This window comes from Cinclus cinclus, chromosome 3, assembly GCF_963662255.1.
Source record: "Cinclus cinclus chromosome 3, bCinCin1.1, whole genome shotgun sequence".
Classification (NCBI taxonomy): Eukaryota; Metazoa; Chordata; class Aves; order Passeriformes; family Cinclidae; genus Cinclus; species Cinclus cinclus.
This window is the reverse complement of record NC_085048.1, coordinates 76,609,573-76,631,874: the sequence shown is the minus strand read 5'-3', so window position 1 is coordinate 76,631,874 and position 22,302 is coordinate 76,609,573. Positions and strand designations below refer to the sequence as shown.

Genomic DNA, 22,302 nt, shown 5'->3' with positions numbered 1-22,302 from the left:
TCAAACATGCCACGAGTTTGTACTTCTGCACAAGATGTTATCCAGACATTTTTCTCTAGTTTTTACAATGGAGAAAATGAATTCTTATTCCTATACTAATGTAAAATTGAATTATTTTTTATGTCCATATACAAGAAATAGAGGGCTAAAAAAAGTCTGCTAATCTTGAATCAGATTTCCTTTCCAGCTGCCTGAACAAGTTGATTCCAGTGCAATTTGCACAGCTGGGCAGGCTGGCAGGTGGTAGAAAACATTTTGGATAGGTGGCCTTTTAGCACAGTCTGAAATGAAGTGAAATAGGTAGTAAATCTAGGAGGATTTTTTTTTATGCTCAAGTTGTTAAATAAACACTATTCCTATGTGTATGCATGTATGTTTCTTTTGAGAATTTGAGGTTCTTTTTTTTTTTTTTAAATCAGCTTTTGGCTTATTTCTGCTGAATCCCTAGACAAGCTTGTGTAATTCAGCATAGAGCATCAGCTCAGTAATTCTATGAGCTCATTGAGTAGACATGACCAGGAAAAGAGGCATTAAAATACACTGTGACTAAGTTATGCTGAGGCACTGGAACATGCACAATGAAGCTAACTTGAAAAATTGGACAAATTTAGCAGGAGAAATGTCTGTATCAGGAACTCTAAAAGGAATGTTATTTGGTATTTACATATATATAAGCTGGTACTTAAATGTAGCAGTGCCCACATTAAATAGCAAGAGCAGAGCTCATGTGAATGGGGAATTAAGTTTTTAGTACAAGACATACAAGAGCAGTTCATCTGTAAGGAGGTTGAATACGGAGGCAATGAGGACAGCACCTGTGAATGTTTCCTACGGAATAGTTGAATCATTTGGAAAGAAGGATGACTGTGTATTCATAAATTACAGGAAGATCCCATGTATCCACAAATCAGCCACTCTAGTAAATAATGCCTTGAAACATTCATACTTCTAATATTCAAACTATAAAGTTCATCCATATATAGATTTTTAACATTCCTTAAAATGAAGGTGGATGCAAATGAGTCAAGTTATCTAAGAAGTGAAAAATGTATATTAATAATTTTTAACATTGAAAGTACACATGCACTTCTGTTAAGCCATGTAATTACTTACCTTGCTTAAGAATATGTAGAAGGGTAGAAATATTCTCCTAGATAGAAAGAAAAAGTGCCACCCATTTCATGCTGACATATAGGTAAATAGCAATGTATTTTAATCCTTAACAAACAAGAGACTTAGTCATTTTATTGAAAATAAGAATTATAAAATCCAAGTCAAATTGTCATTATTTAAAATAAGCTGTCTTCTTTGCTGATGTAAAACTCAAATGCTGTTTTCACTAGACAGAACATTTCTGCTAATTTCAGAAAGTCATCAAAAAAGTGATACATTATGTATGTCACCTGGCAGATAGCTTCCATTTTCCCCCAGTGGTATAGGTTAATTTTCCTGTAAGGAAAAACAAATATTGAGAATTTGGAAAGGAAGCAAGTTGTTTTAAAATGTCTGAGTATTACAATGTAGTAAGTAGAGAAATTATTTTCATTATGTGTATCCATTTCTCCTGTGTTTTTCCTCGTGCTCCAAAATCTGTATGTGGTTTTTTCACATAAGCATGTGTTTAATTTGTATGATTGTGTTGGGAATTTTCATTTTGAAATTAACCCAGATATCAACATTCTTCCTGTACTCAGAGTAGAGAATAATATTTCTTCCTCTAACTTATTTCTGACATCAAAGAAAATGCTTTATCAAAGCAAGTACCGTTGTTTTGTGGTTTAACATTTGAAGACTGATCTGACAACCCAAATTGCCAACAGATAGAAAATTCAATAGAGGGTTCTTGAGTGTTCCAGTATTTTCTTTGTAATAGCTTCTAGATATTTCAGAGTATTTTTTTTTCTATCAGGTCCTAGTTGGGCCTAATTTTAGAAAATGGAGACATTAGTAATGTCTTTTTCTCCCAACAACTTGACAATAGCATCACTATGCTTCTATTTAGTGATGTTTCAATAATGTCTTTATTTTGCTAACTGTGAAGATTTAAGTTTATTTCTTTAATACTCACACATCATAATAGTATTGAAATAGTGATAATCTTCCCTCTGGGAACTGTGTAGATGCCTTTGATCTTATTTTGAGATTTCAAGGCAAAGGAAAGAAAGATTCTGATGAAGAAACTTAAGAAACTGATAAAATTCAAGTGCATCCAAAAATGTCTAGCTTGATAAATATTCTGTATTAATGCAATCCTTAAATAAGATACTCCTGTTCTTATATAGGATGTCTGTCATCCTGCTTAAACAGTGGATGGGATAAAAAGTAGACTACTGTACAAAAATATTTCAGCTGTTTTTTCTGCTCTTTTCCTATGCCATTCTCATTTTTAAATAGTCCACTCCCTCTGAGGTCAGAAAGTCATGTAGTCTGGGAATTTCACTTGAAAATTCCTTTGAGGCAGAGCTGATCCTTTGTAATTCGTGTGGTTTCCATCACATTTCATCCAAAGTTCTAGGATATAAATTACTACTCCTTGTCACACACAGCTAAATGCAAATAAGTGAAGTTTATCCAGGTGGTATCAAGATACTATATTAGGTATAGCACTGGAAGAGCTGAGGGATAAGCTCAACACTGAGTATTTGGAAAAAAAATGTGGCTGATATGGCAACTGCCGGAGTCTGCTGTACTTAAGCACTCTCGTGTCATGGGACAGGTAGCCAAACTTCTGGAGAAAAACAAAGAAGAAAGAATCTTTCTATAGGTTTCCAAGTGCAATTTCAGCACATCTGTTGTGTTTTGTGTATTCAACCTTTTGCCCTCGGTAATGAATTTGGAAGCAAAATACAATGAGGTCAAATAAAATGAGGTCGGTATTATAAGAGCTAAAAAAAAAAAAAAAGAAAATAAATATTATATATTTCAGATAAATGATCACTGATACCTGATTTTCAAAGAACTAGCTGGAATTTCTAACTTCCACGTGAAGTTTGTTTACCCAGCAAGGTAGTGTTTTTTCCTAGTGTTAAGGATAGGGAGGCAAAGTCTGATGGAAAAAATATAGATGTAAATATTTTAAAGTAGGTCTATTTCCATCTCCTCTCAATTTTTCTGACAGAGAAGACCACAGTTTATGACACAGATAATTATGAATTAGAGGATTTTTAAAATTTTTTAGGTACTATTTTGATGTTTGGATTATCAGTGCAAACTATGTTGTTGCTGTCCCCTGAAATAAAAATCTAGTTTGGCTGACTTAGTTACAGATGGGATCCAGATGATTGTTAGACAGGTCCTGTTTTAGGAGTAAATGAACTACAGATGTAACCATGAGTGTGATACAGACCTGAGACCCAGTGCTTGGGGAATGGGAGGATTATTCAGTCAGACCCTGAAAGCAACACTTGCCCAGGTAGCCTAGTAACAGCAAACTTTATTAAAGCAGTTCACAGAATCACAGAACATGCAGAGTTGGAAGGGACCCACAAGGATCATCGAGTCCAGCTCCTGATCCTGCACAGCACCATCCCCAGGAATCACACCAAATGCCCAAGTGTGTTCTGCCTTGTGCTTCTTTCTGCATAAATGAGCCATTGACCCCTCTTAAATATAATTTTAAAAGCTGTATTAAATATGGTAAGCAGTGTTCCACCCTTTGTAAAATATACTAGATTGGCTAAAACTGGCCTCTGTGCATGTTCCTGTGAGCTGTGTTGAGCTGTGCAAGCAATCATATAGTCAGGAGAAGAAGGGTTGATAAGCTGGTCAAAGTGTATTTGTTTTCCTAATTCAGAGTACTTAAGAATGATGTATAAATATAATTGTGTTTCTGTTATGTTCTCAGCAGTGTTTTAAAAGGTTATAAATCACATGCCAATATGGGAGAAAGTGTTGATTAGAGTGTTAACTTGTAACTTGTTTTCCTTCCTATGTTGAAAAAAGAGAGAGAACTTCTGAAGAAATATTAATACATGTTTCAGCATGTGATTTTTTTCAATTTTCCCACAGATATCAATGAGTGTCAGTTACAGGGAGTATGTCCTAATGGTGAGTGCTTGAATACCATGGGCAGCTACAGATGCACCTGCAAAATGGGATTTGTGCCAGATCCTACCCTCTCAAGATGCATACGTAAGTAATACTCCTAATCCAAGTATTTGCTAAACCAAATTAGATACTTCATTACATTTCAGATGAAGATTTATTTGACTGGGCCCAATTATTCTGTCCCCTTTGTTTTTCTGTCCCCAACTCATATTCTCTTCTTATTCACTTTATTTATTTAGTCTCAGTGCTCCTGCCTCTTTTCTGTTTCTTTGTCCTGGCGACCTCGGTCTCCACCAGTGGTTAGATCCTTGCTATCTTTTCACGATTTTTCTTGCCACCAAATTTCCAAGGCCATCTCCAGCCCCCACATACTTTCAGTCTTTTTCAATAGCCTGGAGTTTCCACATCTTGTTTTTTTACTCCCCTCTTTGCTAGTTTCAGCCAAAATCATCTTTGTCTCCTGCTCTCCCTTTTTCTACTTCTGCAGCTTTGATCTGGGTTGTTTTCATTAATAAGCATTTAGCCCAGGATGATCTTTGGCCCATTTTCCTTCTAATTAAGAAAAATTAAAAATTAAGAGATAATTAGGAGAAGGAAGAAGTTGTGAATTACATGAATGCAAATGTTTTCCTCTATTAGTTAGTTTTTATTTTGGTTACGATCAATTACCTCTGCAGAAAGAAAAGACAATGTAAAGAAAAACTAAATTTTTCACTTTATTTTTTTTTTTTTGCAAAGAATATGTACAAATGAAAAATAGCTATAATGCTAAGTTCTTTCTCTGAGCTATTTTTACATTTATCAAATAAAGTATAGTCTCAAGTCATAGGTGAGTTCTTTCTTTTTTTTTCCCAGCATAACTGTCTTATGCTACTAGATAATGACACTGAATTGCTGAGAGTTTCTCAGCAGTTTGAAGTTCATACTGCTTTTCAGTTGAATACCAGAAGAAAGGAGTTGGTTGTTGGGTTTTGATTTTGCTTTTACTGTCATGTTGAATATTAGGTAGTCTTTGTATTTTTTGAGTTATGTGAGCATGGTACCTAGAACTGTTAACTTTATATTAATGTGGATGCATAAATTAGAAAGCTGGATGGGTCTTAGCTTTCTGTTACCTCATGCTAACCATAGCTTATGGTCTTTGGCTCTTCCACATTAAAACTAAGCATAGCAAAATGTAAATATGTAATTGTCTCTTTTAGGGAAAAAAATATCTCATGTATTTTTGCAGTCTTATTAGCGTAGCCTGCTTATAGATGGATGTTCTTTTGGCTTTATAGCTTGACACAACTGTGTAGTGCCAGTGACTGATCTTCAGCAGCTGTGTACAAGTGAGAGAGACAATTCTCACTCTTTATTATGGCTGCATGGCAACTGCTGGTTTTGAATTCACTTTTTTTTGTTGTTGTCTTTGAAATACTTCTTATCCTTGGTCTAGGGTAAGTTGGAATTCAGGAGTGTTTCATGCAAAATAAGATTTTTTTTAATGTTGCGATTCTTATCTGAGGTGTTTGAACTAAACCTTCTGCAGACAGAATATTAATCAATTTAAGTGGTGTTGGAAATCTAGTTGTGTTTCTCTGTTTTGGTTTCCATGTGAGCAGTGCCATCCTCTCTCCCCCTTTCATTGCAGCTGATAACCCTGTAGTTGCTGAAGAGAAAGGACCCTGCTACCGGTTTGTTAGTGCAGGAAAGCAATGCATGCATCCTCTCTCTGTTCAGCTCAGCAAGCAGCTTTGCTGTTGCAGTGTTGGCAAAGCCTGGGGCCCACACTGTGAGAAGTGTCCACTCCCAGGAACAGGTAAGAACTTCCCACTAAAAATACAAGCTCTTGCCCACCCCTCCTACATTTGTTATGCATGCTTTAGGAAAAAAAAAATAAAGCAACCACCAGAGTATATGCTTTAGATACAGGAAAAGTAACCCAAAATGTAGTTAATACTCTTCAGTTGTTAAAGGCTGTGGTGAAACAATAGCAGTTTTTGAGAATTCAGTTACAGAGCAGCATGGGATGTAGCTTGCATTACAGTTAGTAGGATATGCATGGTAGTATCTCTGCTCTCTCACCTTCCTTCATACCTTTACCATCCATTTTGAGGAATGTGCTATTCCTTACTTGGTACATAAAGCTCTCATGTATCATCAGTGTTCCCTTCGAGTTCTGCTGTTATTTGAATATATAAGGACTTAAAAAATGTCAGCTTGTTTGGTTACCAGTCTTACTTTGACTGGTTATAGAATAATATACCACTTATTATAGATACTGATCACTGTTTTCGAGTATTTTTTATTCCCTGATGTTGCTTGAAACTTAAATACCCATGGAGTCTTCAATAAAAATAAATTTAGTATTATATTTGTTCCCAAATGTATGGTCAAATTAATCTGTTTTAGAAGCATCTTTGTTGTGAAATATGTGATGTCCAGCCTCTTGAGTATTTTAGCCCAGGTATTTGTAGTGACAATCCACTGTGCTTACTTGAAGCTGCTGCTGCAGATGTCACTGTCGTGATGCAGGTCATGTGTTTTCCAGAAGTATTTTATAGAGATTTACATTTTCAAAACAGCTAGCTGCTTTGGGAAATCCACAGCTACTATCAGAGATATGAAGAGAGCAGCAGATTCCTTACTTTCTTAAGTTTGAGTTGCAGAAATGAAAGTGACCAACAGTTTTGTGCATTTCAATAGATTTTCAAAGGCACTGTTTTGTGCATGACCATTGGGTCACTAGATCATTGATCAGGATTTTAAAACTCCACTTCACTTGTGGATAGGTAATATTTCTATGGCTTTTTAATGGAGAAAAAAATATTCTTATGAGATGACTTGCAATCATAGTGCAGGTGTTTTACATCTATGAGAATATTGCATGAGGCTTTACGTCCAATAGTGTGTATAGTGGAGCACAGAATAAATCCTTGTGTTGACTAGTATCTGGTCACAAAAATATATATCAAGTATTGTATGGAATTGGTTATTTTAGTGTTTTTTTTCTTAATGAAAAGTCTTTAGAGAGAGAATATGTCAGTAGAAAATTCTGATGAGCTTTTCCCATTTTATGACTATACTTGCATGATTTAAAAACATGTTCCTTTCTGTAACAGGTTAAATTCATAATGTTTCAGAGTTTACTATGAAAAATGTGTGAAAGTGGGATACTCCAGAAGGGGGTAATGTATTTACTGCAGCATCCCATGTTAGTATAAAAGCCACTCAAATATAAAGCTTCTAAAATATTCATATGAAGTAAACCATCTCCTGAAGAGACACTGAGAGACCAGATTCGTATGCCCAGGTGTTGAGAGCTATTATCAGAGCTGTGGTAAAATAAGGCTCACATTTCTATTTTTAATTTGAGAGAATATGACCTGAAGCAAGTTTTCCTACGTCCTAAGTATGCATCTGAAGACATCTAATTTTCTTAGTCCTTTGACCAGAATTCCCATCTTCATTTGGGTGTTTTTATGGCAAGTTTTGATATTGGATGTCCCAGCAAAAAGCATTTCCTTTTTCTGAATCCAATCAATTTAATTAATATGACCCTTCATATTTTCTAAGATCCCATCGCAGCACATTGTACAGTTAATGGATACTGTGATTAATGTATAGTTTAACTTACCTGTGGAGTGCTTTTAGCTAGTACTTTGTGCTTTTATTTTTGATGCTAATTCATTTTTAAATCCTGATGTGTTCAAAGCAGAATTTGTGAACTTACCATGCCACAAATGGCACATCCCTCGAACAGCCATAAGAATTCCCACACAAGAGACTAAATCTTTTTTGTTTCATCCCAACGTGGCTTTACCTAGAGCAATAAGGACAATGAAGCACTGCCCTCTCAAGACTCCTGGAGGTCTCTGTGACCCTGACAGGAGCATAACTATTCTCTTTGATGCGGAGGAAGACTGACTTGTATTTATTTCTCATTTTACTCTTCCAGTAGATGTGCAAAACTTGATGGTTATATAGAGCACCTGTAGAGATAGAGCAAGTGCTGTTGCCTGAATTTAATTAACTTTTTCTGTAGCAGCTTTATACGTGAGGTTATTTCCCCTCTCTTCCAGTAGTGATTTGGTTTCTTATGTTCCCCATCTTGTTTTTAGCCAGCCTTTTTCAATTCAGTGGAATTTGGATCTGGACTGGTGTGTGGCCTCTGATGTAGTCAGGCGGGACCCTGTGGATCAGTGTTGATACTATTTGATAGTGTTCTGCTCCTCTAGCACAGGGCTGGTGACTTTTTTCCCATTGATTTCTACAAAAAAGAAAATGACAGCAATAGTGGTTTTCATTCATTGCGCAGTATAGATGATAAAGACTATTTGCACATTTAAATGAAGACATAGAAAGGATATACTGTTTGAAGGGGATTAATTTAAAAAAATATCTCGATATAGTGACAGATAAGCATAACTGAAGAAAAATGGTAAACTGGAGTGGAAACCTCCTGGGAAGAACAGCCAGAACATGCTTTTGGGATAATGCTCAGTCATATTAGCATGCAATGCATAGCTTCTCTTTAAGAAGTTTTGTTTTGTAAAAATGTATATACAATATGAGATTAAGTTTCTTAGTGGTAGTCATTATATTTTCCACTATGTCAACATATTGCACTTTTAGACTCCTAAAAGGAATATTTTCCCATCCCAAATCTAGCTGCTTTTAAGGAAATCTGCCCTGGTGGAATGGGTTATACGGTTTCTGGCCCTCACAGAAACAAGCTATATCATCACCCTGCAGTTAGAGTACAGCCACCTGCCATTGGCAAGACCCCGATTACTCAACCTGTTGCTAAAGGTACTTCTCCTCCACCTCTCCCAGCAAAGGAAGAGCCAGTGGAGGCACTGACCTTCTCACAGAAAAGTGAGACTGAGATGGCTGTACAAGAAGGTGAGAGTGAGAAAATTTAGTCTTTATTTCTGTGCATGTGTCTTCCATGGTTTGTTTCTTTGTATGGTAGCTGCAGACAGGGCAGGGCTGAGAGGCATCACTCCCCACAGCAATCATTCCATGATGCCCAGTGTATTGCATCACGTGATTTCCTTCTCACAGGTTGTGGGTAGGTCCTACCAGATGCTGAGACCATGGAGAGAGAACAAGACTGCTTCAATCTCAGTAATTTTTATGATCAGGAATAGTACATACTGTTGTAAGACTTCAAATTAAAAAAATATATATGTGTATATATATCTATGAACCAGAAAAAGGAAAGCTGCAATGGAAAATAAGAACTTATATGAAATTCCTACCACTCCTTCCCAGAAAAAAAAGTCGTATTTGTGGAGGGAAAAAAACCCCAAACCACTCTTGGTTGTCTAAAGAAAAGACAAACTTTAAAACTTTATTTTTTTTTTCAATAAACCCTTGCAAATTTCTTAGTGGTAAATTATAGATCATAATGGCATTAATTTTACCTTTAAAATATTTACAGATGTTGGTAACCCTTGGAAGGAAATGAAAAGGTTTCATCAGTGAGTTAAAAACCCATGTGTTTGTCAAATTGTTTCTGAGGAAGCAGGTAAACAATTGAGAAACCTACAAGGCAGCTGAATACTGAGTAAATAAACATTAGAAGGTGTGTAGAATCTTATTCTGGTTTCAGGTTAGTTTTTACACTCGCTTCAGGAGCATTACTTCAGGTGTGCACTATTTTGGAATGAGGTTTGAGCCTGAATTTTTTGTGTGATGGCGACAACTAATATCAAACGTGATAAGATAGATTATAAAATGTTCTGTGAAAACTGATTAATTCTCTTTTTTCTTTCTGGTTTTAGTGGCAACTGCAGCTCCCGATCAGGTAAAGCATGATGTAATTTATCTAGGAATTAGAATGCAGACCGTGTGTACAAAATGGGTACAGATAACTGAAAGGATTTAGAATTTATGATGAACAAACAGGTCACTGTGGGCATACTGTTGAAACCTTGAGGCAAATAAAGCTCATGTTGTTATAATGTACAAGAACAGGCAGGTGGTGAGGTACAGAAAATATTACTTTAACATCTCTTAGAGGCATTTGCTGGAGGGTCTGGTATATATTGCTCTAACCAGTTCTGGAGACTGTATTTCAAAGAGGGTACTGAAAAATGCCGAGCATGGAGAAGAGAGAGACAGACATACTAGCAACTAGAGAAAAATAATCAGAGAGAAACATTATAAAGCTTTGAGAAGCATTTGTGGCACCTGCTTATAAGACTAGTATTAGGGCCTGAGTTAATTTCATAGTTTGTTTATGGTGTCTTGTGTTCATTGGCGAAGAGCAAGTGTGTATCTGTGTGAAATCCCTCATTCTGGAGGTGTCAGGCTCTCTATGTTGGAGGTAATGGGATTTATTATGAATAATTGCAGCTGTGCTCCATTTCACTTTCCTAAGGACTTACAAGCATCTAACATTTCTATGAAAATAAGATGATGGGTTCAGTAGCTAAGGAACCTCTCACAGCTGTCAGAAAACTAGATGTGATTATACCTTTGTGTAATGCTGAACTGCATTTAAATGTTATTTGTAAGCAATTAAAGACCAGAGAATGGGAGAATTATGGAGGGATAAAGCCCAAGATACAATCAGAAGCTCCAGGAAGTGGCTGCTTCAAGTAAAGTCAATGTTAAATTGTATGCCATTGTATAAACATAGTATTCCATGTTCATTCAGGTTTAAATTGGTGGTGATTAATGATCTGCTATCAAAGGCCACTCAAGTGAGAATGTTAGCAGTGTCTCAAGCCAGGAATTTGTGGGTAGCTATGAATTAAGGGAATGTTTTCAGAATGTTATATTTTTAACCATTTTTCTAGGAATTAGCTTCCATTGATCAAGAAAAGCAGCCTTATCTAGAGCCTGGGCAGCCTCAGCTTTCTCCTGGAATTTCAACAATTAACCTGCATCCACAGTTTCCAGGTAACTTATTTTATCTTTTCTTTCTGTATCAGAGAGTGCTTGCAGTTCTTAAAAGAATGGGAAAGTAGCAATCCTGATAGAGGTTAATGAAAAGAAATTATTGGAGCTTCAAAAGTAATTGCTCCATGATCAAAAAAAAAAAAAATCATGGAAGAAGAAGTGGGAGGAATTGAGAGGTTGGCATTGACTTGGTAACTTGTTGTTAAAGACATATTTTAAGAAGAAGTGATACCCTGGATTATGTGTATGAGAGTTTTTTTGTTGGCAGAGGTGAAGCTTTGTACTCCTTTCCAGAGGAAAAGAGTGCTTAGGTGGCTCTTTGCAGATCTTTGCATAATTTTTGCTGAAAAAGATTCACAACTGTATTTGCTTTCTTTAGCACCTCAGTGGTTTTATCACAAGCAGCAGAATGATGAATACCCCAATTACACAGGTTTTTTTCCTACTGTAGGTCAAAGCAGAATAAACAAATTAAGATCTCCATAGTGCCTAGCTTATTCAGTGTCATCTGTGAATTCTTTAAGGGTTGGGTTTTTTGAATGCTGTAGGATGGTTTTTTTAGATGTGATTGATTTCCATTCCATGTCACACAGTAGTGATTGAGAAAACGTCCCCTCCTCTGCCTGTTGAAGTTGCTCCCGAAGTCTCTACTTCAAGTGCAAGTCAAGTTATTGCACCTACTCAAGTTACAGGTATTGTACTTCTCTTTTAAAACTGCAATAAATTAAGAAATGACTGAGTTCCTGACATTATTGTTCTCTGCTGTTGCTGAATTACTGTAGTGAAGAGAAGATGGTTGTAGAATAGAAGGAATATTCTGGAGAAAGTGCAGAACAGCACAACAATAAGGCTATTATCATGAGAGCCAGGACCAGGTCCTTCCAGGCTGTACCTGCCATTTTTGTATCCACTAGTAAAGGATTGAAGACAAAATTAATAATTCACCTCAGATTCAGCTCTGGACTTTCTTTGCAGATCTTCAGGGAAAGTCCAGAACTGAATACTTATTGAATACAAGTCAGGTTGTTAGTCTACATGTGTATTCATGAAGTATACATGATGATGTTCACTGAGGGATGTAGATCAGAACGTTCTACAAAAAGCAGGTGAGATGTTACTGTAAGATCTATTTTGAAATGTTGTTTTGATGTTCGTGCTACGTCCTTTTTTGATGTATTAGTTACCTCATCTACATTTATGTTAAAGAAGTGAAAATAACAGCAACGTAAATAATGCACCTGCCATAGCTGAAATTTGTCTAAATTACAGCTGTGTTGAAAAGACATCAAAATGTCTTTTGCCTTTTGAAACAAAAAGGTAAATATACCTTATTAGTACCTATGACAGCTTTACAATGTCACATTGGTTAGAATGAACACATTCTAACACAAGGCTTTGAAGTGATTGCAATATCCTGGTAAATACCATAAGATGAATTCTTGCATGTGGTAGAGATATTTAGGCCTAAAAAAGAGGTTTCCTGATTTCTATTCAGAGGCAGAAATTTCACATACTTTAATAAAAAAATAAACTCTTCAAAACGGCTTTCCTTCATGCAGAAATGGATTTTTGAGTCGATGCAATGCACACAGGGTCTAAATCACCTAGTTGTTTGCACAGTTCTGTCTGCAGTTCAATATTCCTGAATGTACTGTAAGAGTAGAGAAAGTATCCTGTCCTTGTGTAAGCATTCAGCTGCTGCCTTCATTTTGCTGTAATTGCAGTTCATCAATCCCATAGGAAGGTTCCAATAGTTGTGATCATCAAACTGGACTTGGAAATCATCTCTTCTGTGACTGTGCCCCTTCTGCCAGACAGCTCCCAGATTCCTTACAGGGAGAGAAAGTTACTCTGCTGGGAACTCACATCAGTTAGTAAAAAGAAAACAGTTGTTTTCCCTGTTCTGTTTTTTATTTCCTCAGGAAAATTAGCAGAACTAGAAATTGCTGTGTGCTATAAATCAATATGTTGTTCAGAGGTAATAAAGTACAAGTGCACTAAGATTTGTAGGACAAAATGCTAAACAGGATTTTAAAAAACTGAATGCAATTCAAGTTGAGAAGTTTTTGAGTATTTTATTTCTGTACTTTAAAATTTAGTTAAATTTAAATGTGATCTGTTTCCAAATAGTCTAGATAAACAATTCTTCTTTACAGTTAATGTCTTCTTTTTCAGGAATTTTTTTTACAATTCCATACTGCAGTACAACCTTAGTTTGTTGCAACTGAACACAGTCATTAGTATTTTCTGCAGTAATGCATATACTTCAGGAATTTCTAAAACTGCTGTAAGGGTTCAGCAACCAATGCTGCCCATATCTGAATCTCCTTATCTTACAAAATAAATCCAAGCCATTAGTAGATGAGTATTCTGTAAATCAGAATACCCACTGTAATTAGAAACTCACTACAGTTATTTTCTTAATGTGCAATGCAAACGTTGAGCCATATATTTTTAAATTTTATATTATCTTACCTTCATTTTACTTTACATTTTATGTACTGATTTATAGATCTTGGATGGGACATAAAGATTATGTCACTAGGAAAAGCCCAGATGGTTTCTAGATTCTTCCAGGTAAGGCATCCATTAGAGAAACTCAGGAGTTGCAAACTTGATTTACAGTTGTTTTCAGGCCTGAGCTTTCTACTTGGATTGCAGAGTATTGTGCACTATGTAAGTTTAACATTAAATTTCTCTTTGTGTGCTTAGAAATCAACGAATGTACAGTTAATCCTGATATCTGTGGAGCAGGACACTGTGTTAATTTGCCTGTGGGATACACTTGCATCTGCTACAAGGGGTACAGACTTAATGATCAGCAGACGAAGTGCATTGGTATGAAATGATGCTTTCAAAATTCTGAAATAACCGTGCTATGAAATGCTTGAAATGTAAATTCTGATCAGGGGAAATCTCCACAGACCAGTCATTTCTTTCCTCTGTTGAATACTTCCAAACTGCAAGTTGGGGGTTTTTTTATGCCAAATAAAGTTTGCGGGGTAGTCTCTAATTTGGCCTTTCAGCTGTTCTGAAATGAGTGTGAATTTAATTAAATGGAATGAAAACCTTTTCCAGTCTGATGTGGAGAAAAAGTGATTAAGGAGACCATCTCCTCTCAGCTGTATATCAGGTACCTAACAGTCAGATTACTAGGAAGAAATACACTACTGTTTGGAAAAAGAATGAAATTGTGCCTGTTTCTCACGGTGATTTGCCCAGCTACCAGCTCTGCAGCCAGACTACGCTCAGGCATTTTGTTAGGTCATTCCTTTCAGCCCGCTACTGTAAATAGAAAGTATATCATAAACAACCCAGAAGCACAGTGAGAGATTTGCAAAATGAAGTCTTCATCCCCTTTTAAGCTAGTAAATTCTAGAACAGAGGCCTCTGATGAGCATAAGGCAGAGCACAAATGGGTCCTACATAAGCCGTTTCAGATTTGGAAGCAGCTGCATTGGTATCTTTTCTTCATTCAGTGTATACTGGTTCCTCTGTAACTGGGATCAGAAAGAGTGTATTGTATCTACAGATTATAGCATAGAAAATGTTCATGCCATCAAAGCTCAGTAGCTTCACGCTGTAACTCATGCTGTCAGGTGCAACTGTAGTATTGAAAAATAAATTACGCAACACAGCCAAGTGGCAACTTAGAATCCCTTTATTTCATCCAAGTTCTGTTAATGTTCAATGCAGTTTGTGCTGATGTTGCACACAGTGTAGTGATTTGAACTGTAATCATGTCACGTTCTTCAGACCAATGCAGTATTCTTACAGTCTAAGCCAACAAGAGCATTGTTCTCCAACCAAAACCATTTAATGCATCATTTTTGCATCTCTCAGAAAAAAACATATATACCTTTTCAAATAGTTAAAATAATTAAAAGATCAGTCTTTTCAAATGCTTGGCAAAGAATCACAAAAAGAATCACAACTATATGCACTATTCTATAGTCTTACATTTTCATTTCGTTTATAGATATTAATGAGTGTAATCAGGCACCACATCTCTGTTCCCTTGGACGCTGTGAAAATACAGAAGGAAGTTTCCTATGTATTTGCCAAGCTGGATTCATGGCCAGTGAAGATGGAACTGACTGCGTTGGTAATAACTAGTCTCTCTTATATAAAATAAAAGTATAAAAATTATTCAAGAAGCATAGCTAAACCCTCCTAAATTTCCCTTTTCAGCTCTTTTTTCCTCTGTGTCAGTGGTACTGGACTGATGTCTGGAAGTATATTTCACTGTCTCTCACCAAGTATTGTGATGAGGAAAGCACCTGAGTAACTGATACTCCTTTTCAAAATGTTTGTTGAAAAACAAGGATTTATTCAGTACATCATTGTTTAGGAAAACTACCAATCAGCAGAAACACCTGCTGTGTAAAATACAAACACTCTTTCAATGAGTTGAAGCTGGAACAAACCATATTTTTAAATATAGGTGCAAACAGCCACAGACTTCACAAAGCAACACAAGGGGCTGTGGTTGGCCTTAGGTTAGTGCTGGTTTGGGCACTGCATACATGCAGCAGCACACATTGTGTTTGCAGCCATAGGGATGCTCCCAGGCTGCCTTCTATATCCTGGCTATTTCTCAAACTCATTCTCTCTGTGATTACAAGCTGTGAGGTGGCTTGCAAACAGCTTCAAAAATCCAAACTTAGTGTTTAGCTAAAGCAGAGTTTTGAGGAGATGCAAGCATTCAATACTTTGATGGTTAAGCAGCCTCTCTTAACTTCTGTTTGTCACCTGCAGATTTTGATGAATGTTCAAGACCTCACACTTGTGGAGAAGGCTTTTGTATAAACACTCTTGGCTCATACAGATGTGAATACTGTGACAGTGGATACCAAATGAACAGGAGAGGGGAATGTGAAGGTAGGTTTGGACTCTTTGCTAGTATTGATGATGAAGTCAAGCTGCCATTTATTGATAGCAGAAAAACAGTGCCAAACTACTGCTGTTTGGAATGATTCACACTCCCTGCTATTCAAGGGAGGGTTAGCACTGCAGCTTGAGCTGCAAAGGGACAGGTCCCAGGGAGTGCAGTCTTAAACAAGAAGTCTTTGTGAGTACTGTTCATTCTTTGTCATTGTTTGGTGTCTGGAACTGCAATTCAATTCCTGTTGTTTAAATTTAAGATGTTGCAAAGGAGTTCCCCCACTGTGTACAGAACCATCGTGGAACAGCCATTTTATGGCTCTTGCCATGGAATCACTTAACTTCATTAGTCCTTACCTGCTTGCCAAGTTTCTGTAAAAAAAAAAAAAAAAGTTGTAGTTTTTCCTGTGTTATATTGGGTAGCAAATGACAGGTAGACTTTTTAATATTTGTATCAAGCAGATATTTCATGTTGCAGGGGATCCTAGCACATCTGACCTTCAAAGCTTCATATTATTTTTAGTGTGATATTTTGGCTCTTTTTTCCCTGGTATTTTTTTCATTTTCAACTTGAATGGTGAACTAAAATTTACCCCAAGAAATCATATAATTTTAATCATGATTTTGTTTATGCTTTAGTCTAAGTCACATAGGATAGAACAAAATTGTTGACATGTTATGTTGCCCAGCAAATAAGCAACTTAAAACTGTCATGGATATATTTGCTGTTCTGAGCAATAGTAAAAGATTCTTCTTCCAATTTTTTTTAAACATATTTAAATGTTTTACAGACTCCAATCTCACAACTAGTCTTTGCAAATCTTCTCTGTGACCAGGGAACCTGTAATTCAACCTGTAATTCAGACTATTACACTACATTAAATTTGTTTATAACTTGTATTTTAAATAGTGTGGTGGTAGTCCTCTATAATTTAACTTAACAAAATGTAATTTCTGAAACCAAGTTCTCTGTTGAAAGCTATTTAAGGTTGCTTAAGGGACAGATCCTCCTACACTAATCCATCAACCCAAGGAAATGACACATTCAGGGAATCATTTCACCATGTCATCACCCTACTGACAGATTTCTAATCTCACAAAGAACTTCCTTCCACTCCCTCCACAGTTCAAAAGCAAAGGCAAAAATCCTCCAAGCTGCACACAATACTCACAGTTCACTTACACATCCTCACCCCATCTTCATTCTGCCTTCAAGCTGTACTCACACAAGCTCTTTCACAGGCCTGGCCAGGGGAATGTAAGGAGTGCATATATGTTGTTGTAGAGTCCATTATTTGTATAGAACATTGCTGTAGTGATAGCTGAACATCATTGCATAGGATGAAGAATTCTTATAGAATCTTCTTGTGGTTTTTTTTTTTTTTTTTTTTACACTTTCCCACATTTAGACTTTATTTTGACTGAAGATTTCTGTACCAAGTGTATCATTTATGTTCTGTGTTTTGAGGGCAGACACAGTACAGAGAGTTCTGAGAAATAATTATAGCAGAATTGTAGTTTTCTTTGTTTTCTTTGTCAATTAAGTAAAAACAAAAAACATTAGTTTCATGAGAAACTTTTGCAGGTCTGCATTGTAGCAGCTGAAGAAGCATGTTGGTGGTTTTATGGGAAAGTATTCTAAGCCAGACAATTGTGATTCTATGAAAAATGGTGATTTGCTTATATCCAGTGAGTTTTTTGGAGCTGGGATATTCAATTTTCTCAAGCTTTGATCATTGTCTCGTTAAATTATTCATGTTGGGAGATCCTTGAGTTTTGTGAGCTTATTCTCAAAACTAGGAGTGAATTCCCTCCCTATGATCTGTGCTCGAGTAGCAGTCCTTCATTGCAGAAGACAAAACTGCTAGGCCTGAGGCAGTAAAAGGATGGAAGCTTAGGAAGCTGAGTTTAGAGGTGAACTGACAATTTAATTAGTTCTTGCATGAAGCAAGTGTTTAATGGGAAGGATTGTAAGTATTGTGTAATTAAATATCATATTATAAAATGATCTCACACATGCAAGCAGACTGCAAGGAGGCTGCCTGCACAGTTTTAACTCCATTATATTCTGATCATTTGTCACTTAACAGGAACTTGTCTTTGAATGTTGTTTTTCGTGTGCAGTCTCCTCCAGATTGCATATGTTGCATGACTTATGGGTTTCCTTGGTGCAGGACAAGAAGTTGTTCTTGCTCAGAGCCTGTGTGAGTTCCATGACTTTTTCAGGGCCTATCTCTTCTTGTCATGGGCAGTCTAGGACCTTGCCTGATGCAGATGCCCTGTATCACCCTAAACACTGCCAGCCTCAGTGATGTGGCTTGTGCCTTCTTTCAGACAAAATTAACTCCTTACTCCACATAAGCATCTTTGATTTTCATTCACACAATTATGTTTTTAGTCCCCATAGCACTTAGATGCTGAATAACTCTACAACATTGGAAAATACCAAACAGTGCTTTGCTTTTGGAAGCCAGAGTTATAACTTTACTGTTGTTGCAATGAACTTCCAAAGTCTTACTAAAGGAAGAATCTCAGGCACTTCAATATGGTAAAGGAGTAACATAAGGAAAGTCATTCTTACCTGTGTTAGGCAGAAATCTGATATGTTTGTATGTTCTGGAAGACCTGCTAAAGATTTTTAGTATAACAGAGAATTCAGATTCAGTTGCATGTATCACAAGCTACTGTATTTCTCAGAGATGCCCCTTTGCTGGTACAAATCTGTGTGAACTTGTTCTTTCCTGTGTCTCTAACAGATAAATTATGCAACTCTTTGAATGCTTTAGTGAGAGTCAGAATAAACCAGATTATTGTGCAGTGTTCAATTATAGTTTTGACCAGGATTTCCTTTTATCTTCTGTTTTGAAGACATTGATGAATGCCTGACTCCAACTACCTGTCCAGATGCACAGTGCCTTAATGCTCCTGGTTCTTACCAGTGCATTCCTTGCAGAGTGGGATTCAGAGGCTGGAACGGACAGTGCCATGGTACGTTTAGTTCTCTTTGTCTCTCTGGTTGTGGTTCTTGTTCTGAATTCCTGTATTTCATATTCAATCAGTGTTACAGCCTGATGTATAGTCAGTGAATATGTAGTGTTAGTGAAATACTAGTAGGCTGTTGTTTGGAAATGGAAAGGCAAGTGAGTGCTGATGCATCAGTGTGACTCGCAGGTTTTTCAGCAGAATATAGGACTTTGCTCATATGAATAAAACTCCTTAATTACCTGTACTTCTAGCAAAACATTAGCATATCTTAAAGCCCCTTGTCTAACTTTAGGGGTTTAGGACCAATCTCTCACATGTTATTTTTGTTGATTTCTTTATAAATGTTGGATTAACTTTTTTTCATAATAAGTTTTGACTATTTGAAATAGAAGTAATAAGGAGCAAATTAATCAATTGTGCAAAAAGAAATAATCTTTTGTTTTGAGTGCCACTTTTTAGGACGCTACCAGAAACTTAAATTTAGCATTGGTTGTAAAGGATCTTGTATCTGTTGCGAATGTTCCTTCCCGCTCCATGTAACACATGCCCTATAATTTGCTGGAATAACCATGTTACCTAAACAGGTGTATGATAACCTGCATAGAGGGAGTGTTTACATTACTCTTGTAGGGCAGATTGTCAGTGTCACTTCCATGGCTTATTTTGTAATGGCTCCCAATTCTGGGATTCAGTTCAGTTCACAAAGCAGTCCAAGAGCAGCGTTTGGTAGAAACAGCTCTGGTGGCTGAGATCTGATGTGCTGCAGCTGCAAATGTGATGCTGATCTATGGATCAAGATTAGAGCCAAGTTGCAGTGAAGCAATGGTGTGGCTGTCAGAACCTCACCACCAGTTTTGCTGTGCAGATTACACTGTTTTCAACTACCCTATTTTCTGAAGAAGTTATACTGTCTTGAACAGATCTGCCATATCATACCTGCATATTTGGTCTTGGCATTTGACTTACTGTGGAATAATGTATTTCTCAGGTAATTTCATGGATTTTAATGGAGTTGTAACAAGCTACAAAATGTTTACAACAAACTAATGGGTTTCACTTTGCACAATTTACTCCACATTCATCTCTCTTTGTTTCATTCCTTCCCACCTGCCTGCATTCCTGGTGCCCTTTCAAAGAATGTGGCATATGTACTCTGTTAGAATTCTCTTACTTAACTCCTTTTTAATTTTTTTTCTTTTTTAAAAAAAATGTTGACCTCATTTTCCGTTCTTTCCCAATATTAAACTTAATTTCTGTCCCTATTTACAAAAACAGCCTGTTTGAAAATTCCCTGGCGTAACTTGCAGTTGTTTTATTATTCCTAACCAAGTTAGTAAGAGGAAAATGAGATAAGTCAGTCCTTTGCTCAGAACTAAGTCATGTAAGGAATATGTCTTGGTTTAAAGTGATAATTTTTTCCTTGTATTACTGCATGTAGCTTCCCCTTTTTCTTTTGTTTTATGAAATGTTCTAAGCCTAGACATTCTTATTCACTTCATTAGTGATGTGATCAGTCCATTTTTTGTTTGTCCTAGGCTTACATCATGTTGGAAATGAGCCATACACATTTTAGAAAATGTCGTGCAGACAATTTTTCTCAAATGTGTAGTTCTGCAATATGGCAGTTTTTAAATACACCAAAAATGAAAATATTTCCCATTATCCGTGACGGGTATTTAAATCCATTGTTCCATAAATTAATTTGTTTCTCCTTTTAGTTTAGATCAGTTGCAGCTCTTCTGGTTTTCCACAGTGCTGATTTCAGTACTTTTTTTACCTCATTTCATTCCTCTGCCTGCACTTTATGCCATAGAAAATCTAGTGTAACAATGCTACAGATAGATCTTTGATGCTATTTATATTGTAATCTTCCAGGATTTAAAGCCAGGAACATAGCCACTTCTGTTTCATTAAACCAAGTCAATCAGTTCAAATCAGTTCACTTCAAACTTGTGTAGACTACGTTTAACTGTAGTTTAGGTGGGAATAGCTTCAATGTATGTTGGAAGAAATGGAAAAGGACACCTGCACAGCCTGCCTCCCCATTGTCTTGAAATGACCACTGTTCCAGGTCCCTCAGTGCATTTGTGTTATACAGACACTATTTGAAATAATTAATTGGTTTTTAAGTTTACTTTCAACCACTGGTTCATTTTTATTCCATTTTTCTCTCTGCACATTTTCACATTCAAACTAAATCATATATCATATATCATGATGCATCTAGAGCACACTTCTGTATATTGATGAACAAATTTAAAAAATAGCTAGGCACAACTTTCTAGATCACTTCTTCCTCATGGTTACCACTGTGGTGGACTTTGAAGCTGCATGGTAAACTATCAATATTCAACTTGTACAGTTTTAAGGATCCCGTTAGAAGATACCAAACTAATACAGAGGTAAGAAGAGCTAATCCAAATGCCTCTAGTCCTGCTGTAGGGAGCACTAATAGAATCAGTTAGTTGTAACTTTGAAGTTAATCTTGGAAGATTTAAGTTCTGTTCCTGGTTTTTCTGCTGGCTTTATGGGGAAGTCTCTTGATCTTTGAGGCCCATTCAAAAACCAGGAATAATATTCCAGGTTTCTTTGTCAAGCAGCTTGGAGATGAAAGTGAATCTACAAGGAGCAGTTTTGTTACTCAGTTGGAAATTTGTGTGCTTGAATTGGGTTTTCTGTGTTTGAAGAAATTCTTTAATTAGAGCGTTGATCATGTACATTGAGAGCAAAGATTGTGCTTTATAGAGTAAGCACATTTTGCCACAGTAGAGAGTTGGAAAATAAGCCTCAGAGAAAGGAATAAGTAGTAGCACCTACTGAACACCACAGCACAGCACCTGTGATCTGTGCTATCATCCCTCCGAGAATGTCACTGCTGCTGCTTGGCCAGGATGCAGCAGGACATCTTATTTACAGAGCCAGAGGCTCAAGTGAGGAACCAGGAGTCGTGGGTCATTGGGAGTATGGATGATAATGACGATTTCTTTTTATGTCTTGGGGAAGCTGGACTTTGTCAAAGGAAGGTGGCACCAGAAGCGTGCAAAGAGCCGTGCGTATAAATATATGTGAGGAAAATACTTACTGCATGTATTCACAATAGCTAATAAGGGTTATGGTGATGATTTAAAGATGTCTGACCTTCCAGCTCTCCCTGTGCTACAGCTGCCTAAATGGCTCAAGTGCCTCAAATAATTAGCGCTTTTTTATGTTGATGAGTTTTGTGTGCTTTGTGGTGGCAAAAAAACAGGATAATTGGGAGTAATATGATTTCTGGCACATAAAAACAAACAAAGGGTAGTTCTTTTCCTGCATCAGTGAAGCTAAAAAAAATACAGCTTTTTTCCATAAAACAAGGCCATGTGCTGACTACTGCAACCCCAAAATAAAAAAATAAAATTTGAAAAGTAAACTTTTTTTTTTTTTCTGAAGTGAAAACCACTGCTTGAAGAAAACCGGTAATTGTTATTTTAGAATGCAGAATTAATTCTGGCT

General features: G+C 36.6%; 1 protein-coding gene across 1 annotated transcript in view; it reads left to right on the top strand.

Moving 5' to 3' along the window:
- LTBP1 (latent transforming growth factor beta binding protein 1) overlaps positions 1-22,302 on the top strand; it is a 181,793-nt gene that overhangs the window by 108,786 nt on the left and 50,705 nt on the right. The window contains exons 10-19 of the mRNA XM_062490245.1: positions 4,009-4,131; positions 5,681-5,848; positions 8,701-8,934; positions 9,819-9,841; positions 10,839-10,941; positions 11,535-11,633; positions 13,654-13,779; positions 14,921-15,046; positions 15,700-15,822; positions 18,694-18,813. Coding sequence (XP_062346229.1) covers positions 4,009-4,131; positions 5,681-5,848; positions 8,701-8,934; positions 9,819-9,841; positions 10,839-10,941; positions 11,535-11,633; positions 13,654-13,779; positions 14,921-15,046; positions 15,700-15,822; positions 18,694-18,813 — 1,245 coding nt within the window. The remainder of the gene's footprint in view (positions 1-4,008; positions 4,132-5,680; positions 5,849-8,700; positions 8,935-9,818; positions 9,842-10,838; positions 10,942-11,534; positions 11,634-13,653; positions 13,780-14,920; positions 15,047-15,699; positions 15,823-18,693; positions 18,814-22,302) is intronic.